General features: G+C 42.6%; 1 protein-coding gene across 2 annotated transcripts in view; it reads left to right on the top strand.

Annotated features, from left to right (window-relative positions):
• The window catches only part of PIK3CG (phosphatidylinositol-4,5-bisphosphate 3-kinase catalytic subunit gamma), a 93770-nt gene extending 84796 nt beyond the window's left edge, over positions 1-8974 (top strand). For both annotated transcript variants that reach the window (XM_073619658.1, XM_073619659.1), the window contains exon 11: positions 6583-8974. In XM_073619658.1, the coding sequence (XP_073475759.1) occupies positions 6583-6864 (282 nt within the window). In that variant the 3' untranslated portion in view covers positions 6865-8974. The remainder of the gene's footprint in view (positions 1-6582) is intronic.
• Positions 8975-22215: the final 13241 nt, after the last annotated feature.

Consider the following 22215-nt stretch of genomic DNA (forward strand, 5'->3'; position numbering starts at 1 on the left):
TCATAAATAACATTTTAATTTTTAATATTTTGTTGAGAATCCTTTACTGGCAATGACTGCCTGAAGTCTGGAACCCATGGACATTACCAAAGACTGGGTTTCCTCCTCTCTAATGCTAGGCCAGGCTCTAACTGCAGCTGTCTTCAGTTGTTCTTTGTTTGTGGGTCTTTCTGCCTTTAGTTTTGCCTTCAGCATGTGAAATGCATGCTCAATTTGGTTGAGATCTTGATTGGTTCTTTTCCTTCAAAAGCTTCTGGCTTGCATTTGCAGTGCGTTTTATATCATTATCCATCTGTACTGTGATGTGCCATCCAATCAAATTTGCTGCATTTGGCTGAATCTGGGCTGACTGTATATCTCTGAACACTGCAGAATTAATCCGGCTGCTTCTGTCTTGTGTCACATCATCAATAAACACCAATGACCCTGTGCCACTGGAAGCTATGCATGCCCATGCCATCACACTGCCTCCACCATGTTTTACAGATGACGTTGTGTGCTTTGGATCATGAGCTGTTCCAAACCCTCTCCACACTTTTTTCCTCCCCTCATTTTGGTACAGATTAATCTTATGCCCCGTACACACGATCGGACTTTCCAACAACAAAACCGTGGTTTTTTTTTTCCGAAGGATGTTCTAACTTGTCTTGAATACACACGGTCACACAAATGTCGGAAATTCCGAATGTGAGAACGCGGTGACGTACAAGACGTACGACGAGCCGAGAAAAAGGAAGTTCAGTAGCCAGTGCGGCTCCTTCTGCTTGATTCCTAGCATGCGTGAACTTTGTGTGACGGACTTGTGTACACACAATCGGAATTTCCGACAACAAAGGGAAGTTGGCGGAAAATTTGAGAACCTGCTCTAAAAACATTTGTGGCCAGAAATTCCGACAGCAAATGTTCGATGGAGCATACACGCGGTCGGAATTTCCGACAACAGGCTCACATCGAACATTTCCCGTCGGAAAGTCTGACCGTGTGTACACGGCATTAGTTTCATTTGTCCAAAGAATGCTTTTTCAGAACTGGTCTGGCTTTATTAGATGTCTTTTGGCAAAGTCTAAGCTTTTCTATTCTTCGGGCTTATGAATGGTTTGTACCTTGTGGTGAACCCTCTGTATTTGCTCTTGTGAAGTCTTCTCTTGATTTTAGACTTTGACAGTGATACGCCCACCTCCTGGAGAGTGTCCTTCACTTGTCTGGATGTTGTGAATGAGTTTTTCTTTACCATAGAAAGGATCCTGCTATCATCCACCGCTGTTGTCTTCCATGGACGTCCAGGCCTTTTTATGTTGCTGAGCACACCAGTGCATTCTTCTTTCCTCAGAATGTACCAAACTGTTGATTTGTCCACTCCTAATGTTGCTGCCATCTCTCTGATGGATTTGTTTCATTTTTGAAGCCTTACAATAGCCTGTTTCACTTGCATTGACAGCTTCTTTGAACCCATGATGTAGGTTCACAGCAATAGATTGCAAATGCAAATACCACACTTAGAATCAACTCCAGACCTTTTACCTGCTTAATTGATGAAGAAATAACGAAGGAGTAGCCCACACCTGCCCATGAAACAGCTTTTGATTCAACCGTCCAATTACTTTTGGTCCCTTAAAAAAGGGGGATGGCTATTCTTAAGAGCTGTAATTCCTAAACCCTTCCTCCGATTTGGATGCACATACCCTCAATTTAAACCTGAGAGTGTGCACTTTCATCCCATGTCCATTATATAACTATAGCTTATATATGTTTTGGTAAATACCTGAAAAAACTAATAGTGTGCCTGTGTCCAAATATATATGGCCCTAACTGTTTACTGGAATTTGTTATTTATTCTTTATATTACTAATGGTGGCGATCAACAGCTTATACCGGGTCTGCGATACTGGGGCAGTCAATCTGACACTGGGGGGAACTGACTAACTGCCACTGTGATAATACTTTACACTCTCACTGGGAAGGGGTTAGCATCTATGGCGATCAAGGGGTTAAATGTGTGCCTAACTATGTGTAATGTGTGTACAGTGTGCTACTTTTACTACCTGATCTCTTATTTTCTCATCCCTGCTTTGAAGGAATGAGAAACTGTCAGATCGTTCCTTCCTACAGAGCTCTGTGTTGTTTACCAACACAAGAACTCTGGGCTGTGATTGCACACAGCCGGTCAGCAGGTCCCGGCCATGAATGATTGGCCGGGACTTGCTGACAGGCTCCCGTTGTGTACAATCACAGCAGGAGCTGGGCGGGGGCATGCCCTAAACTTGGAAGTAGGCAGACGTACATTGTACAGCAAGCGGATATGTAGGAGTATGTCATTGGGTTTTGTTTCTACAGTGAGGGGAAAAGTATTTGATTCCCTGCTGATTTTGTACAGTTGCCCACTGACAAAGAAATGATCAGTCTATAATTTTAATAGTAGGTTTATTTTAACAGTGAGAGACAGAATAACAACAAAAATATCCAGAAAACCGCATTTCAAAAAAGTTATAAATTGATTTGCAGTTTAATGAGCAAAATAAGTATTTGATCCCCTATCAATCAGCAAGATTTCTGGCTCCCAGGTGTCTTCTATACTGGTAACGAGCTGAGATTAGGAGCACTCTCTTAAATGGAGTGCTCCTAATCTCAGCTTGTTAACTGTATAAAAGACACCTGTCCACAGAAGCAATCAATCAATCAGATTCCAATCTCTCAACCATTTTTTTGATTGAAAATGTATACTTTATTTTGCAAGAAAATATACAAAAAACAAATACTTAAACAGGGTACATTCAGTACTGCGACGCAGCGCATAAATACACTACATAACAGTACATTGCCAAGCATACAAATAAATTACATTCATCCTGCGGTATGATGCCTAATGTGTTGTGCAGAGTAATAATACCCCGAAACATCACATCATGCATGACGCCGCATTACCCTGAAAGCAGTACTTCAAAACCATTTCACCAAAAATTCCGGTCATACAGTCAAATAACATTCAAATGGGCAACGGGTGTGATGGGGGGGGGTGGAGAAGGTGGGGTAGGGGAGGGAGTAAAAGAGTTCACAGGCCCGAAGCTTTATTTGAACTGCCAAAGGATACACGGGGGAGAGGGGGGGGGGGATGGGGAAATCTTCAGACCTCCTCTTCCTCCTTGAAGTCCATCAGGTGATAGTCTCTGAGCAGACTGTGAACCAGTCTGCGACAGTCCTCGATGGACATCCTCTCCCGCTGGTGGATGAGGCGCTTTCTGGCGCACCATAAAGCGTCCTTAAAGCAACACAGCACCCGCCAGGCACCGTCAATGTCCTCCTGTGAATGAGTTCCACAGAAGAGTCCGTTCAACACACCAAAGTGTGTGATTGCAGTCTGTGGCACAAAGTCTTTGAGCTCAGGTTCCAAGGCCCTCAACAGGTCCTGTGCAAAGGGGCACTCCCAGAAAACATGCAGAGCAGTTTCCTCCTGGATGATGCAAAAGGGGCAGTGCCTGTATCTGCACAGGTTTCTGGCATGCATGAATGTCCTGAGTGGCAACCCCCCTTGGATTGCCATCCATGCCAGATCTTTGTGCCTGTTGGTGAGTCTCTTTGAAGAAACATTCCTCCAGACCACTTTACAAGTGGCTGAAGGGAGGCCTGGAACAGTCTCAACAATGTCCGATGCTCTGATCAACTTGTGGATAGTTTTTGGCTTCCACAAGTCGGGCTTCACTCCATGTAGCCCCAGCTCCTTAATAAACTTGAAGGTGTCCAAGTAGTACCAAGGGGTGTCCCAGTTGTAGGGGATGGAGCTGTCCCATTTGTCCCAGCCCAGGGTCCTCCATAGAGGCAGGAGGAAAAAACGGGACATAGAGTTACCACCAGAGTCCACAGTTCTGTCCACCAATGTCCTGCGGATGCAGTTACAAGCAAAGCACACCCTCAATAGTGTAGCGATGTCGGGCACGCCCTTACCGCCCTTGAGGGGTTCCTTGAACATAACCGCCCGCTTCACTCTGTCCATTTTGGAGCTCCAGATGAAGTGAAACACCGCCCTGGTGATGGCCTTACAGGTGTTAACCCAAGGGGGCCAGGCCTGGGCGAGGTACTGCAACACAGGGAGGAACTCGCTGCGGAGTACCAGTGTTTTGCCTTCGATGGTGAGTTCTCTGAGGCTCCAAAGTCCAAACTTCTGTCTCATCTTTGACAGTCTTTCTTCCCAGGACTTCAGGGCTGCGCCCTCAGCTCCAAACCAGACCCCAAGGATTTTGATGAAGTCCGTCTTGACGCTGAAAGGAATTGGTGCAGAAGAAGGCAGGAACCACTTTCCGAAGAGCATGACTTCTGACTTCCCGCAGTTGACCTTTGCCCCTGAAGCTTGGCCGAAGTCCTCACAGGTCTGGGCGAGTGTGTCGATGGAGCGCCGATCAGCACAGAACACCGTCACGTCGTCCATGTAGAGTGAGCACTTGACCTCCCGTCTGTCCGGTCCTGGTGCGGTGATCCCTCTGATCTCTGGGTTCCGTCTGATGCTTCGGGCGAAGAGCTCTATACAACAAACAAAAAGCAGAGGTGAGAGAGGGCAGCCTTGTCTGACCCCAGACAAAATTGGGAAGGGGTCAGTTTTCCAGCCATTTACCAGCACCAAACTAGAAATGTCAGTGTACATTACATTTACATACGAACAAAACATTTCCCCAAGACCAAACCTGCGCAGAGCTCTGCACATAAATCTCTCAACCATTGCCAAGACCAAAGAGCCTTCCAAGGATGTCAGAGACAAGTTTGTAGATCTACACAAGGCTGGAATGGGCTACAAGACAATCGCCAAGAAGCTTGGTGAGAGGGTGACAACAGTTGGTGTGATTATTCACAAATGGAAGAAACACAAAATAACTGTCAGTCTACTCGGTCTGGACTCAATGCAAGATCTCACCTCGTGGAATTTCAATGATCATGAGAACGGTGAAGAATCAGCCCAGAACTACACGGGAGAATCTTGTCTACAATCTTGAGGCAGCTGGGACCATAGTCACCAAGAAAACAATTGGTAACACACTACATCGTAAAGAACTGAAATCCTGCAGCGCCCGCAAGGTCCACCTGTTTAAGAAAGCACATGTACAGGCCCGTCTCCAGAGGAGAACTAGGTGAAAATGTTGTGGTCAGATGAGACCAAAATGGAGTTCTTTGGCATCAACTCAACTCGCCATGTTGGGAGGAGGAGGAATGCTGCCTGTGACCCCAAGAATACCATCCCCACCGTCAAACATGGAGGTGGAAACCTTATGCTTTGGGGTGTTTTTCTGCTAAGGGGACAGGAGAACTTCACCACATCAAAGAGACGATGGACAGGGCCATGTACCATCAAATCTAGAGTGAGAAACTCCAACAAAGGAGTGGCTCAAGAAGAAGCAAATTAAGGTCCTGGAGTTGTCTAGCCAGTCTCCAGACCTTAATCCCATAGAATATATGTGGAGGGAGCTGAAGGTTCGAGTTACCAAATGTCAGCCTCAAAACCTTAATGACTTGGAGAGGATGTGCAAACCTGGTGGCCAACTACAAGAAACGTCTTACCTCCATGATTGCCAACAAGAGTTTTGCCACCAAGTACTAAGTCATGTTTTGCAAACGGGTCAAATACTTATTTCACTCATTAACCACTTCAATACTGGGCATTTTCACCCCCCTCCTTCCTAGACCAATTTTCAGCTTTTAGCACTCTCACACTTTGAATTGCGCGGTCATGTAACACTGTACTGTCACACAAATAGAGCTTTCTTTTGGTGGTATTTAATCACCACTGGAGTTTTTATTTTTTACGCTACAAATTAAAAAAGTCCATTTTTTTTTTTTTAAATGCAATTTTCTTTGTTTCTGTTATAAAATTTTGCAAATAAGTAATTTCTCTTGATAAATTTGACCAACAATGATGCTGCTACATTTCTTTGGTAAAAATAACCCAAATCAGTGTTTATTTGGTGTTGGCAGTGATATAGGACAGACAGATGTTTTATGGGGACACTGACATGTGTATGGGGACAGGGGTATCAGTGGTGCTTGGTGTACTGATTGAGGGGTGATCTGTAACAGCTCTCTGTCTGCTCATCCTCACACAGGGAGCTGTCACAGATCTGCAGATCCACCGGCCACAAACCCTCTCCCCGCACTGAGCTCTCACTGAGCTCAACGGGGAGAACTGTCCCAGAGACACGCGCCTTTGTTTACATTGTGACGGCTGTGATTGGACACAGCCATCATGTGATCGAGAGAGCCAATCACAGTACCCATATCCCGATCTCTGCTCAGCTGGATTCTGTGATCATAATGATCACAGAATCGAGCCGCAGCACACCTCGTGGCCGTGCTGCGAGCACTTACCTCAGAACAAGGTAAGGACCACCTGGCCGTTTATGTGCAGCTGAGACATGTTACTCTCTTGTGTGCAGTATAACACTAAGCACAGTAATCAGCATGATTTTAAATGTTACTATTTTTTTCTTTCAATACTGCTTTTTGATTTACTGCTGAGCTTTTAACCTTGTAGGTTCTTTGACAGTAAGTTTTTTCAGTGTTTTTCTACATGATGATAAGCTATTATACCAACATTCTTTCTAGGACGTTTGCGTGAAAGCTTACATGGCCCTGCGACATCACACCAACCTTATGATCATCCTTTTCTCCATGATGTTGATGACAGGCATGCCTCAACTAACAAGCAAAGAGGACATTGAGTACATTCGGGATTCACTGACTGTTGGGAAGAGTGAAGACAGTGCTAAAAAGCATTTTCTTGACCAGATTGAGGTCTGTCGGGATAAGGGCTGGACTGTGCAGTTCAATTGGTTCCTGCACCTTGTATTAGGCATTAAACAAGGGGTGGAAAAACACTCTGCTTAATTCCATCCAGAAACCTCTAAATACACATTTAAAATGATTTGAATTGCCACCCTAAAGAGGTTGTTATGAAGTATTAAGATATGTACTGTAAGTACAAATTCCAGGAAAATCATTGCACGTTCGTGACTGTAATGGACTGGCATTAATATGTAAATATTTTAGTGGGGTAATGAAAAATTTCTAAACTTATGACTAAGTTTACTTGCACTGCTAATTGTATCTTCCAATCCCTTGCATTGTTCAGCCTGGGAATAGTAGTAGCAATAGCCAAACTTGTTATAAAAACGTCATAATACAGGTTTGCACATAATAGCACATTTCATTATTGCTGGCCATCTACTGCTGCTTTCAGGCAATTTCACCAATATTCAATTGCAGAATGATCAAACATCTCAAGAAAGCCTACCACAAACATTCTTTATTAAACTGTAAAGCTAGCCATACACAAGGCTGTTTTTAGTCAATTTCAACTACTTTCTAGCAACCAGGAATTACACATACAATCACAAGTAATTGCCAGAAACGAAACAGTGGTCAACCCTCAAGTTTGATCGACCACTTGAATTCAGTCGATTGTGAAATAAAAACTGGACAACAAATTGACAGCTTAAATCAGTTCATTGAAAGATTGAATTGAAAACAGAGAAAAACTATAGCATTGTCTTTGAAAGTAATTATATTTTTCCACCAGGTTTAATTGAGATAATTCTAACCTCTTCTTCTTGTAGTTGATTGAAACCTCTAATCTACTGTCTTTGTTTCTTTTTCAATTATTACAAAAATGAAATCAAAAGTCTGATTGGTTTATCAAATAGCAAGCGTGTTTATGGCGCAAGAAAAGGATATAAAGACACTGGCCACATATAGCCCCAAAAAAGGGGGTGGGGATCCAACTACTAAATATCAGTCTAAAGAAGTGTGCAAGTGTATATGGATCCACTTGTTTAGTATCTCAAGTTCATGAAGTTCCGTAAAATACTATTGTTTCAGTAGGCAGTTCTCTGTAAACACAAAAGAAACACAAGGGGGTATTTAATGAGATAAAAATGAACCACCAAATGCAAACTCACAAGGATAAAAACAACGAGAGCTTATCTGCAACCATAATGGATATAATGTGGTTGGTCCGCAGCGGGACGTCACATCTGGCTCCTGCGAGCCAGGGTGGTTCTTCCTACTTCCGCGATCGGCTGAACCAGCTTCTCTATTGACAGACACACCACTGGCTGCTCCATATGCTACACGCAAATTATCCAGGTGGACCAGCTACATTAGATCCACTATGGTTGCAGATAAGCTCTCTTTGTTTTTATTGCATTTGGCGGTTTATTTTTATCTCAATAAATACGTACTAATCAGAGGTGGGGGACTCGAGTCACATGACTTGACTCGAGTCGGACTCGAGTCACTTGTTTGAGGACTTGCGACTTGCTTGACAAAATTAAATAAATGACTTGACTTTGACTTGCCACTAATGACTTGCGACTTGACTTTGACTTGGGCTATTTGACTTGCAATGACTTGCAATGACTTGGCACCACCAGTGCCGTGTCTTGGCCTAGGCTAAAGCCGCCCCCCCACAAAAGAAAGCTCCCCCGAGTCCCGGCTTCTGCCCGCACAAATACAGCTTGCTAACATTGTGGGCGGGGATCGGATAGGTGTCCGCGAGCGGCGCTTGCAGTGTTCGCGGCCGCCGCAGACATTTTTTTATTTGATGATGACTGCACTGCAGTTTCTCCTCCTAGGCTGTACAGGTCTCTGTATTCCGTCCGGCCAGGCCGCGGCGCCGCCCCCCTCCTGCTGCGGAGTGATCTCTGAGGGAGGGGCTGGGCTTCTGTGCAAGTGTGGAGAGCCAGCAGCGTGAGTCGCGGGCCTCACGGTGGGGGAGGAAGAAGGAACTGGAAGTTGCCCAAGGAGCCAGCCAAGCCTAGCCGACTGACCGAATCTGAGTGGAGTCCAGTCCAGCAGCCATAGAGTAAGTCATGGCAGACTATTATTCTTCTACTGAGGGGGCAATGGAGCAGGGACAGTCACACGACTCAGGGAGGAACTGGTCTGAGAATGGGGGTCAGTGCAGTGGTCGTCGCAGTGCAGAAGAAAAAGCACAGAGCCGAGGAGGAGGAAACAGATTTGCAGAAGCTGCAGGTTTGTTTGATGCAGTGCCAAGCAAATGAAAACTTCCCTGCAAACTTTGCAGGGAAGCATTAGCTTGCTTGGCACTGCATCAAACAGACCTGCAGCTTCTGCAAATCTGCACTAGTGATGTAGCAGCTAGCAGGACCCTGGCCAGTGGTCTGTACTGATGATTGCAGGATACAGATATGATTGCAGATGCAATCAATCATCAATATCATTGCACATGCTAAAACTATGAAACCTAGGTAGGTACAAACCTTCTTTCCTTGTTTTCTCCTCCTCCTCGGCTCTGTGCTTTTTTCTCCTGCGCTGCGACGGCCACTGCACTGACCCCCAGTCCCAGACCAGTTCCTCCCTGAGTCCTTCACTAATTAACTATTACTTGTGCGAAGTACAAAGTGCTCAACGTGAATATTACATAAAAATCATATTGCAATTAAGTGCTCCATGCGTACTACAAACTCATTAAACAGTCCACATCCAGTGAAAGTTCATGTACTGCAGTGCTCCATGCATGCTGAAATTAATGCAAACTTTAGCACTGGTCACTGTATTGGTGTCACTGGTGCCCAAAAAGTGTCACTATGAGTCACTAATGTAAAATTCTAATCTGGAATGATAAACGTGTCACTGTTTTAAACAAGGTTAGGTTAGGACCGTATATATATAATACATTAAAAATAGTTCTGTAAGTACTAGTGTACTAAGCAACACCTTATTTTCAGGCTTGTTGGCCATTTAATTGCTGAGTGTTCTGCTCCTTGTCTGCTATTTGGGCATTCAAAGTGTTTCTTTAATATGCCAAGAAAAAAGCACTAAGCAGTTTTGTTAATGTTGAAAATAAAACAAAACCTTTCCTGAAAACTGACTTTTAACTCATTTAAAGGATGGAAATGGGGTAGGTCGGTATTTTGACTTAATTTGTGACTTGACCAAAATAAATGACTTGACTTGACTTGCTTGACTTCTAGCAAGGACTCGACTTGACTTGCTTGCTTTTTGCCACAGTAACTTGGGACTTGCTTATGACTTGAAGGTTAAGACTTGAGACTTGCTTGTGACTTGCACATGTGTGACTTACCCCCATGTCTGGTACTAATATTGCACTTAGTTGGCACCTCCTTGTGTTTCTTTTTGCTTTATCAAATAGCCACATGTATGAGCCACTTCTATTAGTGTCTTAATCCATTCAGTCAGTTTTATGATAGAAAACTACCTGAAAAATGAAACTGGCCAGTATTTTAAGTGTTTGTTTACATGGGCTCAGAGGTAAGACAAATGCAGCCTGCTTCCGGGGATAAGTGGCTTGTTTTTTAAATGCGTTTCACATGGATTCACATACCTACCTAACAGTATACGCAGAACTTCAAAATCTAAATTCAAGCATTGCATTCCTGATCCTTCAAAAATGATCCACAAACATATCAGAAGCAGAATACAAACCCCTGTGTACACTAATCCTATATCAGTGGTTTCCAATCTCAGTCCTCCAACAGGTCATGTTTTCAGGATTTCCTTCACCTTGCACAGGTGCTTTACAGCAGTGTCAATGACTTAGTCATTATGAGAGCTGTTTCATCTAAGGGAAATTCTCAAAACATGGCCTGTTGAAGGTACTTGAGGAATGAGGTTTGGTGCTCTTTATGAATATTTTCATGTAATATTTGCCAGGCTGTGCTCCCTAGAAAGTGCACCTGACTACTGGCTTATATTTACACAAGCTATCCCCCCTTCGGGCTTTCATGAATTCTTTGGTCACATTTATCAACCTTACCAGCCATTTGGTTTTCCCCTTCATTCTTTGTCAATCCCTCCACTTCAAAGACCTTCTGCTGTCTAGCTTCCTTCCCTCCTTCCATGCGGGACTGCAGGATTTTTCCAGAGCCTTTCCCTTCCTCTTGAACTCAGTACCCCAATTTGTCTGGCTATCTCCCACTCTGTCTTTAAGCAATCCCTGAGCTCTCATCTCTTCTGGGAAGCCTATACCACGTCCACCTAAAAAAACTGTACATTGACTTGCTCATCTTGATCAGCTAATCCCTAAAGGTATTACCTTTTGTATTTGATCCTCCCCTTTAGATTGTAAGCTCTCATGAGCAGGACCCTCCTAACCCTCTTGTATTGATTTACATTGTAAGTGTACTGTCACCCTTTATATTGTAAAACGCTAAGCAAACAGTTGGCGCAATATAAATCCTGTATAATAATAATATTAATATATAATAATGATAATACAAGCATTAAACCAAAAGCTATAAGCATCCCTTTTGGGTATGTAGTTGCCTTATCAACACATCTCAACAACTTCTCTTTTTTTTTAACAATCTTTATTTTAGTCAGCATTGTGAGGGAACAAATCAAAAGTAAAGGACCAGAAAAAATAAAAAAACAAGGTAAACAAACAAGACAGTAAAAAAAAAATAGGTATACGGTATACCTAAGTCCCAGGTGTCTTCACTCACAACATAGGTAATAGACACCATAGAGGGGCCGAGAACTAACTCGACACCATTAAATACAAGGTGGCTCTCCTGTGTCTCGGACTTTCTGTCCCAGTCGACACAACTCTCCAAACTAACAGAGTAGCGGAGAGAACCACTCTCGGGAAAATAAATGTAAATGTGTCTAAAACTCACATAAAATGATTCTCCATTATCCGATAGTGGATGGTCTGCCAAACGCCAATAAGGCTTTATCTAGGCTGGATGAGATTGAGATTGGTTGGGGAATGTGTTCCTTCCAGTTTGCCCAAATGAAATCGAACATCTGTCTCCCGTCGGAACCCAGGGGGTGTACTACAAGTTACGACCGGCAATAGTCTTTTCCAGTGAGACCCATAGTTTAGAGATGTGTGAAATTTCCAGTCGAGTAAATGCTGCAAAGCTATCACCTGATAATATTGGAGGATATTAGGCAGACCAAGACCTCCATGTCTCTTGGACCGCTGCAGTATGGCCGTAACTACTCGTGGCTTCTGGTTTCTCCACACAAACTTGATAAAAAGACTACGGAGTCTGGGTAGGTGGATAGGTATCATCTGCAGGAGAAACAATATGCAGGGGAAGATTGTCATTTTTTGGATATTCGTGCGACCAACCCAAGTGAGAGTCGTCTTATCCCAAGATTGTAAATCTAGGCAAAGCTTCTTTAGTAATGGGGTGTAGTTATGAGTAAATAGAGCTTCCACGCTACTAGTAAGCTGGATTCCCAGATACCGTATTGAAGAAGATGCCCAAGCAAAAGGGAAAGCTCCCTTCAGGGCGGTAGTCATGACTGGAGGGATCGTAATCGGCAAGATCTCTGATTTGGTATAGTTGATCTGAAAGTTAGAAACTTGGCTATAAGCTGCTAGTTCCTCCATCAGGTTCGGCAGTGAGACTATAGGGTCTACCACATAAAATAGGACATCATCCGCGTATGCAGAAAGTTTATATTCTGAAGAACCTACAGTAACCCCTCTGATGTTTTGATTAGCTCGTATTTTCCTGAGCAGAGGTTCCAAGACCAGAGCAAACAATAGTGGGGAAAGTGGACACCCCTGTCCTGTGCCAATCCGGATAGGGAACTCTGATGATAAACAGCCATTCACATTGACCTGAGCAGAAGGAGACGCATAGAGTGCTGATATCCAGCACAACATCTGAGGCCCCAACCCCAACCTAGCCAGTCGAACACCTTTCAACAACTTCTTTTGACAGTGACTCATTAAGGAAAGAATTGCATTGTTATTTAAAGGGTGATTCCATTTTCATGAGGAAAAAATAGCAAATAAAAAAAATAGCCTATACATTTGTGGCACAAGTTATATTGTCATTAAATGTTATGAAAAATTACCTTTGCTTTTCAGTCTGCAGCGTTGTAATTTTCTGTAAAAGGCAATGCAATATGGCTACTTAGAGGCGTTCTGTACACTGATGGTGTACAGAACGCACCCCAGAAACGTAATTTCCTGCTTGTGTGTTAGGCTTACTAATTTTCCCAGAAGTTTGCGCTAAGATACAGTCAGATTTTAGGCATTCCCTGCAATAAAAATGCCATTTTGGTGAGATACTCCCAAAGGGTTAATCATGTCTAAAGAAATACAGACCCTGCAACTTTTCATCATTAGAACCCTGCAAGTGCAGCAGCAGATTGATAATTATAAAATCACCCCTATTCACATTCATTTTGCACATGGGCACAGATAAACAGCTATTTCTTCAGAATAACATATGGTATTAATCTGTATCAAAGTTTGTTAAAATCCTTGCAATGCACATGGATCACCCAGAGGGTAATGGGGTTTTTTTTCTCAAAAAAGTTACTCTTTAAAATCTATTTGAAGTTTCAGCCCAAATGCCAAAACTTAAATTAATATGTAGCAAAATAACAGTTCAGAGTCTCACCATTGGTTAGGTTTGTAAAGCATTCCCATCAGAAAATTCTTTACCTGACAGTAACCTGCAGTGAAGGACCCCTGTGAGAGTAGTGGTCTCTCTGCAGCAATTCAACATATCCCCTGCCTTGTCACCAATACAGCACTGCAATGTGCAGCTGTGAAGAGTAGGCTGTGTGGATTGTAGCACCATAGTAGTGAAAAGTCAAGTGTGTGTTAGACTGCTTCAAAAAGGCCAATGCTCTCACACAAGCAACATTATGGGGGCACTCAGCAAAGAGGAGGAGCCTAGAGAGCTGTCAGGGAACTCCAGAAGAGGAGGTCTGGGGCAGCAGTGTGCAATATTATTGCACAGGGCAGGTAAGTATAATATGTTTGTTATTTTAATTTGAAAAATTTCCTTTTTATTCTTTTGAATTTTTGTCATTTTGGCTGAAGCTTGAATTGGGCTTTAAGCAGTTTACAGTGTTGTATAAGGAAACACGTACAGTATTGAAAACATTAGTATTAACTATGAGTTGAGAGGGAACACGGACTGCAAAGAAGAATATACTGTATATTTTCCCCTCTAAGTCAGAAACTATTATATTGTGCAATTAGATGCATTAAAAATAACTTGCACTTTGCATACAAAAATGGCAGCTTATGCCATGGTGAACCATGAGCTAATTCAAACGAAATGATGTTGCACACAATGAAGATGACTGATGCATTTCTTCAAATACCCAGAAATGAAATATGTAGTGCAGCATTACCACAAAGATGCTGAACATGCATCTATGAGTTTTATTCATGCCATTAAGGTCCATGCACACTGGCTTAAAAAATGCTGATCTACAGGTGTTTTTCCTGTAGAAGCAGCTCAATGTTCTCCTATGTGTCCATGTACATTAGAATAACATTTTAAGCTCCGCGTTTAGAGGCAGAAAAGAAAACCCTTCTGGTTTCTGTTTGTGAGAGGAGTTTTCTGGCAGGACAAAAAAGCGAATCCAAACGCCTGTAAGATAAAAACGCTCTATATGAAAGTTTTTTTTCTGCCAAGGGAACTGGCATTTTTTAAGCCCAGTGTGCATGGACCCTAAGACCATTGCAAACAGCATTGGATCAAGAGAGATGACTTTTATCCTGTTTTTTTGCACCCTGCTTCCCCCAAGCTCTCTGGATAGGTCCACCAGGAGAGCTTTGTTAGTTGAAGGGAATACATCATCATATTCAGTCTAAGCCTTACGGCTGCTTTCACACTGAGGCGCTTTACAGGTGCTATATCGCTAAAAATAGCGCCTGCAAAGCGCCTTGAAAGAGCCTCTCCTCTCACTCCAATGTGAAAGCCTGAGTGCTTTCACACTGGAGCGTTGTGCTGGCAGGACGGTAAAAAAAGTCCTGCAAGCTGCATCTTTGCAGCGCTGTAGGAGCGGTGTATAAAGCACCCTTGCCCATTGAAATCAATGGGCAGCACCTCCGGCAATGGTTTTAACCCTTTTTCAGCAGAGGTTTTCGCCCGATAGCGGGGCGCATTTAACCCCCACTAGCGGCCGAAAACCTCTGCAAAAACGACGGTAAAGCGCCGCTAAAAATAGCGGCTCTTTACTGCCAACGCCCCAGTCTGAAAGTAGCCTACATGCCATATTCCTTTAGCATGCTACAGTATAAGGTGAAGTGAATGTTTGTTTAATGTATCTATTTGTGTGACCTCATGCTTATTACATTGTTCCAAGCCCAGGGCAAGCAACATTGTCAGTTGTGCTAAGAAAAACTGCTGACAGGTACCTGCACCAGATGCACCTCTGTAAAGCTCACAATGTTATTCTGAGAAGTGAAACTTCACTTGCTGGTAGTGTCAAACACAGCCCACTCCCACCATCTCCCACACATTCCTTTTGGCCCATCATTGAGATGGACTGCCTTGCTGTGCCACCTCCAGATTCCTGCATTTTTTTTGTTAGTGTTTTATACTACTGGTAGTAGATTTCCTTTTAGAGAAGCATCCCAAACACCATATTTTGAAATGTGTATGATGCCTTACTTTAATGCTACATAAAATACTTATAAATATATATACAGGTATCTATATAATTTAATTATTGGTTGATTTACAGTGTTCATAAATGTTATTAATCTGAATCATGCCTACCAAAATCTTTGAAATAAACATTGTGGTTTTGTTAAATATTTACTAAAATTTTAGTAATAGTAACTCTGTCTCATTTTCTTTGCTATTCTCATCTAAAATCTGGCATTACATTCTCCAACTGTTCCACTAGCTGCTAAGTGTTTTTGTTCACACCTAAAAGAAATGCATAGTCTTCTACTTCTTCTTCTACTTTCTATTTCCATCTAGTAGATGGACCTTCAAACTCATTTTCATGTTTACCAGGGTAATCTAAAGTATAACTAAGAGCAAAACTTTTTAATTTTTTGATAGTGTGGAGATGGATTAGAACACCTGTCATGTTATTATTGCTACCTCTGTCCCAGTTAGGGAGATACACCCTCTATATTTGTCCTGGTGTTTACCGTTATCATCATATATGAAAATAAGAAAATCCCAAATTTTAGGTTGGCCCCAGAACAGTAATAGAAGGGGAAATCTTCTAATGGGGAGACTAGTTCTGGTGACCTTGGGGGCCCCAGTGGATTCCCTTAATTTCAGGGATTTCCTTTCATGTCCTGTTTTGGCTATGGGACAGCAAGTGAAGGTACAGTATTTCATTAAAGTGAGTACACCCCTCACATTTTTGTAAAATATTTTATTATATCTTTCATCTGACAACACTGAAGAAATGACACTTTGCTACAATGTAAAGTAGTGAATGTACAGCTTGTATAACAGTGTAAATTTGCTGTCCCCTCAAAATAACTTAACGCATAGCCATTAATGTCTAAACCGCTGGCAACAAAAGTGAGTACACCACAATATTTTGTGTGGCCACCATTATTTTCTAGCACTTCTTTAACCCTCTTGGGCATGGAGTTCACCAGAGCTTCACAGGTTGCCACTGGAGTCCTCTTCCACTCCCCCATGACGACATCACGGAGCTGGTGGATGTTAGAGACCTTGCGCTCCTCCACCTTCCGTTTGAGGATGCCCTACAGATGCTCAATAGGGTTTAGGTCTGGATACATGCTTGGCCAGCCAATCGCCTTTACCCTCAGCTTCTTTAGCAAGGCAGTGGTCTTTTGGAGGTGTGTTTGGTGTTGTTTATCATGTTGGAATACTTCCCTGTGGCCCAGTCTCCAAAGGGAGGGTATCATGCTCTGCTTCAGTATGTCACAGTACATATTGGCATTCATGGTTCCCTCAATGAACTGTAGCTCCCCAGTGCCGCAGCACTCATGTAGCCCCAGACCATGACACTCCCACCACCATGATTCACTGTAGGCAAGACACACTTGTCTTTGTACTCCTCACATTGTTGCCGCCACACACACTAGACACCATCTGAACCAAATGCATTTATCTTGGTCTCATCAGACCACAGGACATGGTTCCAGAAATCCATGTCCTTAGTCCGCTTGTCTTCAGCAAACTGTTTGCGGGCTTTCTTGTGCATCATCTTTAGAAGAGGCTTCCTTCTGGGACGACAGCCATGCAGACCAACTTGATGCAGTGTGTGGTGTATGGTCTGAGCACTGACTGGCTGAACCCCCAAACTCTGGAGCAATGCTGGCAGCACTCATACGTCTATTTCCCAAAGACAACCTCTGTATATGACGTTGAGCACGTACACTCAACTTCTTTGGTTGACCATTGCGAAGCCTGTTCTAAGTGGAACCTGTCCTGTTAAACCGCTGTATGGTCTTGGCCACCGTGCTGCAGCTCAGTTTCAGGATCTTGACAATCTTCTTATGGCTCGGGCCATCTTTATGTAGAGCAACAATTCTTTTTCTCAGATCCTCAGAGAGTTTTTTGCCATGAGGTGTCATGTTGAACTTCCAGTGGCCAGTATGAGAGAGTAATGCCCCGTACACACGGTCGGATTTTCCGATGGAAAATGTGTGATAGGACCTTGTTGTCGGAAATTCCGACCGTGTGTAGGCTCCATCACACATTTTCCATTGGATTTTCCGACACACAAAGTTTGAGAGCTTGCTATAAAATTTTCCGACAACAAAATCCGTTGTCGGAAATTCCGATCGTGTGTACACAAATCCGACGCACAAAGTGCCACGCATGCTCAGAATAAATTAAGAGATGAAAGCTATTGGCCACTGCCCCATTTATAGTCCCGACGTATGTGTTTTACGTCACCGCGTTTAGAACGATCGGATTTTCCGACAACTTTGTGTGACCGTGTGTATGCAAGACAAGTTTGAGCCAACATCCGTCGGAAAAAATCCATGGATTTTGTTGTCGGAATGTCCGAACAAAGTCCGACCGTGTGTACGGGGCATTAGAGTGATAATACCAAATTTAACACACCTGCTTCCCATTCACACCTGAGACCTTGTAACACTAACGAGTCACATGACACCAGGGAGGGAAAATGGCTAATTGGGCCCAATTTGGACATTTTCACTTAGGGGTGCACTTACTTTTGTTGCCAGCAGTTGGGATATTAATGGCTTTGTTGAGTTGTTTTGGGGGACAGCAAATTTACACTGTTATAAAAGCTGTACACACACTACTTTATATTGTAACAAAGTGTCATTTCTTCAGTGTTGTCACATGAAAAGATATAATAAAATATTTACAAAAATGTGAGGGGTGTACTCACTTTTGTGAGATACTGTAAACCCCCCCAATGTGACACAAATGGCAAAAAATAAACTGACAGGTGTTAAAACTCTTCCTAATCTATTGAAAATTATAAAGCAAGTTTTGGCTGTAGTTCTACTTAGCTTAGAGCTTAAAGTGGTTGAAAACCCACAAAAAAAAACCTGCAAGACAAAGGCATAATGAGCTAGTATGCATAGCATATTAGCTCATTATGAAATATTCACCTTAGATCGAAGCCCCCGCAGCGGTCCCGGCACACTGCTCTGCTAGGTGACATGTCTCCCGGAGTTATTTCCGGGTATCGCGGGCTCCGGTGCTGTGATTAAATATTTCTAAAGAAAAAATTTGCGCTGGGTGTGCAAACAATAACTAAGTGAATATAACAACCTGTGAAAGAATATCCTGCAGCTAAGCACTATACCTTGATAAGGGCACTACTAAATAGATATAACAAAAAGTGCAGCGCTGGATATATATACAAAACCCAAAATTGGTATTGCTAATGAAGGACAAAACAACTTTCATATGTGATTTATAAATAGTGAAAAATAAAATAAAATAAACAATAACATAAGTAAGTGCTTCACTGTAGTGGTATGTGTGCGTGATTAATACCAATTTTACATCCACATATTTTGAGAAAGTCCAAAATACAGAAAAAGTGTCCAAAGGAACGATTAAACGTGACTTTTTTTATATATGATTAAATCCGTGACTGTCACCGTGTTGAACGCCCGTCACCTGGTATAGATTGAAGGCTTACCAGACAGCCTCTGATCAGAGGCATAGAGCTAACAGCTTGGGGTTTTCACTCCACAGCGACTGGAACTTTATCTGGGATGATGGATGTAGATCAGCAAGCGATCACCATAGGCCTCCAGACAGCAGTCCAATCAGGAAAAAGAACTCTCACCGATATGAAGGTATCCAAGAGGAAAGAGAAAACTCCAATAGTATAGAGCGGTTTAACTCTCATTTATTAAAAAACGCCACACTGGCATCCATAAAACACTTTTCCTTGCAAGGAACAAACTCAGCTTTAAAACGAAACTCCGCGCATGCGCCGTCGGTACGAGCGTGTCAACCCTACGGCCGTTTCGTCAGAAATGACATCATCAGGGGCCCCTGATGATGTCATTTCTGACGAAACGGCCGTAGGGTTGACGTAAGGTAAGCCTTATTATAGGCTTACCTGTAGTGAAAAGTGGTTGTAAAGGGTTTACAACCACTTTAATGTCTAAGGACCAGACCTAACGTAGGTGACTGATATATCCTTATTTACTTGCCTGGCTCTGAATCCTTGTCTTTATCTGGTATTTCCACTGTTTTGGGGGCACAGTCATCCAGTTACTTTGTATCAAGAGAGGAATTTCTGCAGTCATCTCTGGTTTGCATGATCCTGCTGCTTTGAAATGTCTGGGATACATGAGGAACATCTTCAGGATGAGAAGGAGGAGTAATTTGTTGGGGAGCAGAAATCCTTTGTAGGTAAGGCCTTCCAGGAGGAGTCTCAAGCTCCAGGGCAGTCTCAGATACAGAAGCTCACAGTAGGCTTCCTGGCAGCAATGGTGCGGACTAACTTGAGGTTGCCACTCCTGGAGTCCTCCTCTTCTCCTAAAGTCACAGAATTTGGGTCCTTGCGTCTGCCTAAACAACCAAACTTTTTTCCTGTGCATCCTCACTTACGGGAAGTGGTTTTATGCTGATTGGGCTCACCTGGAGAAGGTGTTTTCACCTCCAAAGTGTTTTGCTCAACAGTACCCCGTCGAGGAGAAATTTAACAAAAAATTGGGTTCTCTAGCTGTTCACCTGGACATTTCTCCCTGGCAGTCCTGGTGAATGAGGTCATGGTCTTTAACCACTTGACAACTGGGCACTTAAACCACCTTCCTAACCAGACCAATTTATAAGCTTTTGGTGCTCTCACATTTTGAATGACAATTACTCAGTCATGCAACACTGTATCTTTATGAAATTTTTGTCCTTTTTTTCACACAAATAGAGCTTTCTTTTGGTGGTATTTAATCACTGCTGGTTTCTTTATTTTTTGCGCCGTAAAAGAAAAAAGACCGAAAAATCTGTAAAAAAATACATTTTTCTTCATTTCTGTTATAATATTTTGCAAATTAGTAATTTTTCTTCATATATTTTGGCCAAAATTTATACCGCTACATATCTTTGGTAAAAATAACCCAAATCGGTGGATATTATTTGGTCTTTTTGAAAGTTATAGAGTCCAAAAGCTATGGTGCGAATATCTGAAAATTGATCACACCTGAATTACTGACGGCCTATCTAATTTCTTGAGACCCTAACATGCCAGAAAAGTACAAATACCCCCCAAATGACCCCTTTTTGGAAAGAAGACATTCCAAGGTATTTAGAAAGATGCATGGTGAGTTTTTTGAAGTTGTCATTTTTTCCCACAATTCTTTGCAAAATCAAGGTTTTTTTTTTACTTTTTTTTTTACTTTTTTTTTTTTCCACAAAATTGTCATATTAGCAGGGTATTTCTCACAGACCGCATATGCATACCACAAATTACACCCCAAAACACATTCTGCTATTACTCCCGAGTACGGTGATACCACATGTGTGAGACTTTTACCCAGCGTGGCCACATACAGAGGCCCAACATGCAGGGGAGCACCTTCAGGCGTTCTGGAGCACCCAGGCCAATTCTGACATTTCTCTCCTACATGTAAAAATCATCATTTATTAGCTAGAAAATTACTTAGAACCCCAAAACATTATATATGTTTTTTTAGCAAAGACCCTAGAGAATACAATGGCGGTCGTTGCAACTTTTTATCTCGCACAGTATTTGCGCAGCAATTTTTTTAACGCGTTTTTTTTTGGAAAAAAAATGTTTTGTGCTTTACAAAAAACAAAATAATAAAGTTAGCCCAATGTTTTTGCATAATGTGAAAGATGAAGTTACGCCGAGTAAATAGATACCCAACATGTCACCCTTCAAAATTGCACGCGCTTGTGGAATGACGCCAAACTTTGCTACTCAAAAATCCCCATAGGCGACGCTTTAAAATTTTTTACTGGTTACATGTTTTGAGTTACAGAGGAGGTCTAGGGCCAAAATTATTGCTCTCGCTCTACCGATCGCAGCGATACCTCACATGTGTGGTTTGAACACCGTTTTCATATGTGGGCGGGACTTACGTATGCGTTCGCTTCTGCATGCGAGCACACAGGGACAGGGGCGCTTTAAAATTTATTTTTTTTTTTTTCATTGTTCATTTTACTTTATTTATTTTAGTTTGATGCTTTTTTCCAAAAAAAAAAAATTTTTGACCACTTTTATTTCTATTACAAGGAATATAAACATCCTTGTAATAGGAATATGGCATGACAGGTCCTCTTTACAGTGATATATGGGGTCAATAAGACCCCACATCTCACCTCTAGGCTGGGAAGCCTGAAATTAAAAAAAAAAAAAAAAAAAAAGATCCGGTCGGTAGAAGCACCGCAAGGCGGCGGGAAGGGGGGACGTCCCCTCTCGCCTCCCGTAAGAACGATCAAGCAGTGGAACAGCTGCTATGATCATTCTTATGGTGTAGGGAATCGCCGGCTGAAAAAGCTGATATCTGAATGATGCCTGTAGCTGCAACCATCATTCAGATATCTCCGCACAAAGTCAAGGACGTTGTATGACGGCGGGCGGGCGGGAAGTGGTTAACCACTTAAGGACCGCCTAACGCCGATTTACGTCGGCAAAGCGGCACGGGCAGGCAAAATCACGTACATGTATACTGCATAGTATACTGCATAGTGTCAGTTTGTGACAGTTACAGTGTTGGGACAGTTAGTATTACCCCCCTTTAGGTCTAGGGTACCCCCCTAACCCCCCCTAATAAAGTTTTAACCCCTTGATCACCCCCTGTCACCAGTGTCGCTAAGCGATCATTTTTCTGATCGCTGTATTAGTGTCACTGGTGACGCTAGTTAGGGACGTAAATATTTAGGTTCGCCGTCAGCATTTTATAGCGTCAGGGACCCCCATATACTATCTAATAAATGTTTTAACCCCTTGATTGCCCCCTAGTTAACCCTTTCACCACTGATCACCGTATAAACGTTACGGTTGACGCTGGTTAGTTCGTTTATT

This window comes from Aquarana catesbeiana, linkage group LG03, assembly GCF_042186555.1.
Source record: "Aquarana catesbeiana isolate 2022-GZ linkage group LG03, ASM4218655v1, whole genome shotgun sequence".
Classification (NCBI taxonomy): Eukaryota; Metazoa; Chordata; class Amphibia; order Anura; family Ranidae; genus Aquarana; species Aquarana catesbeiana.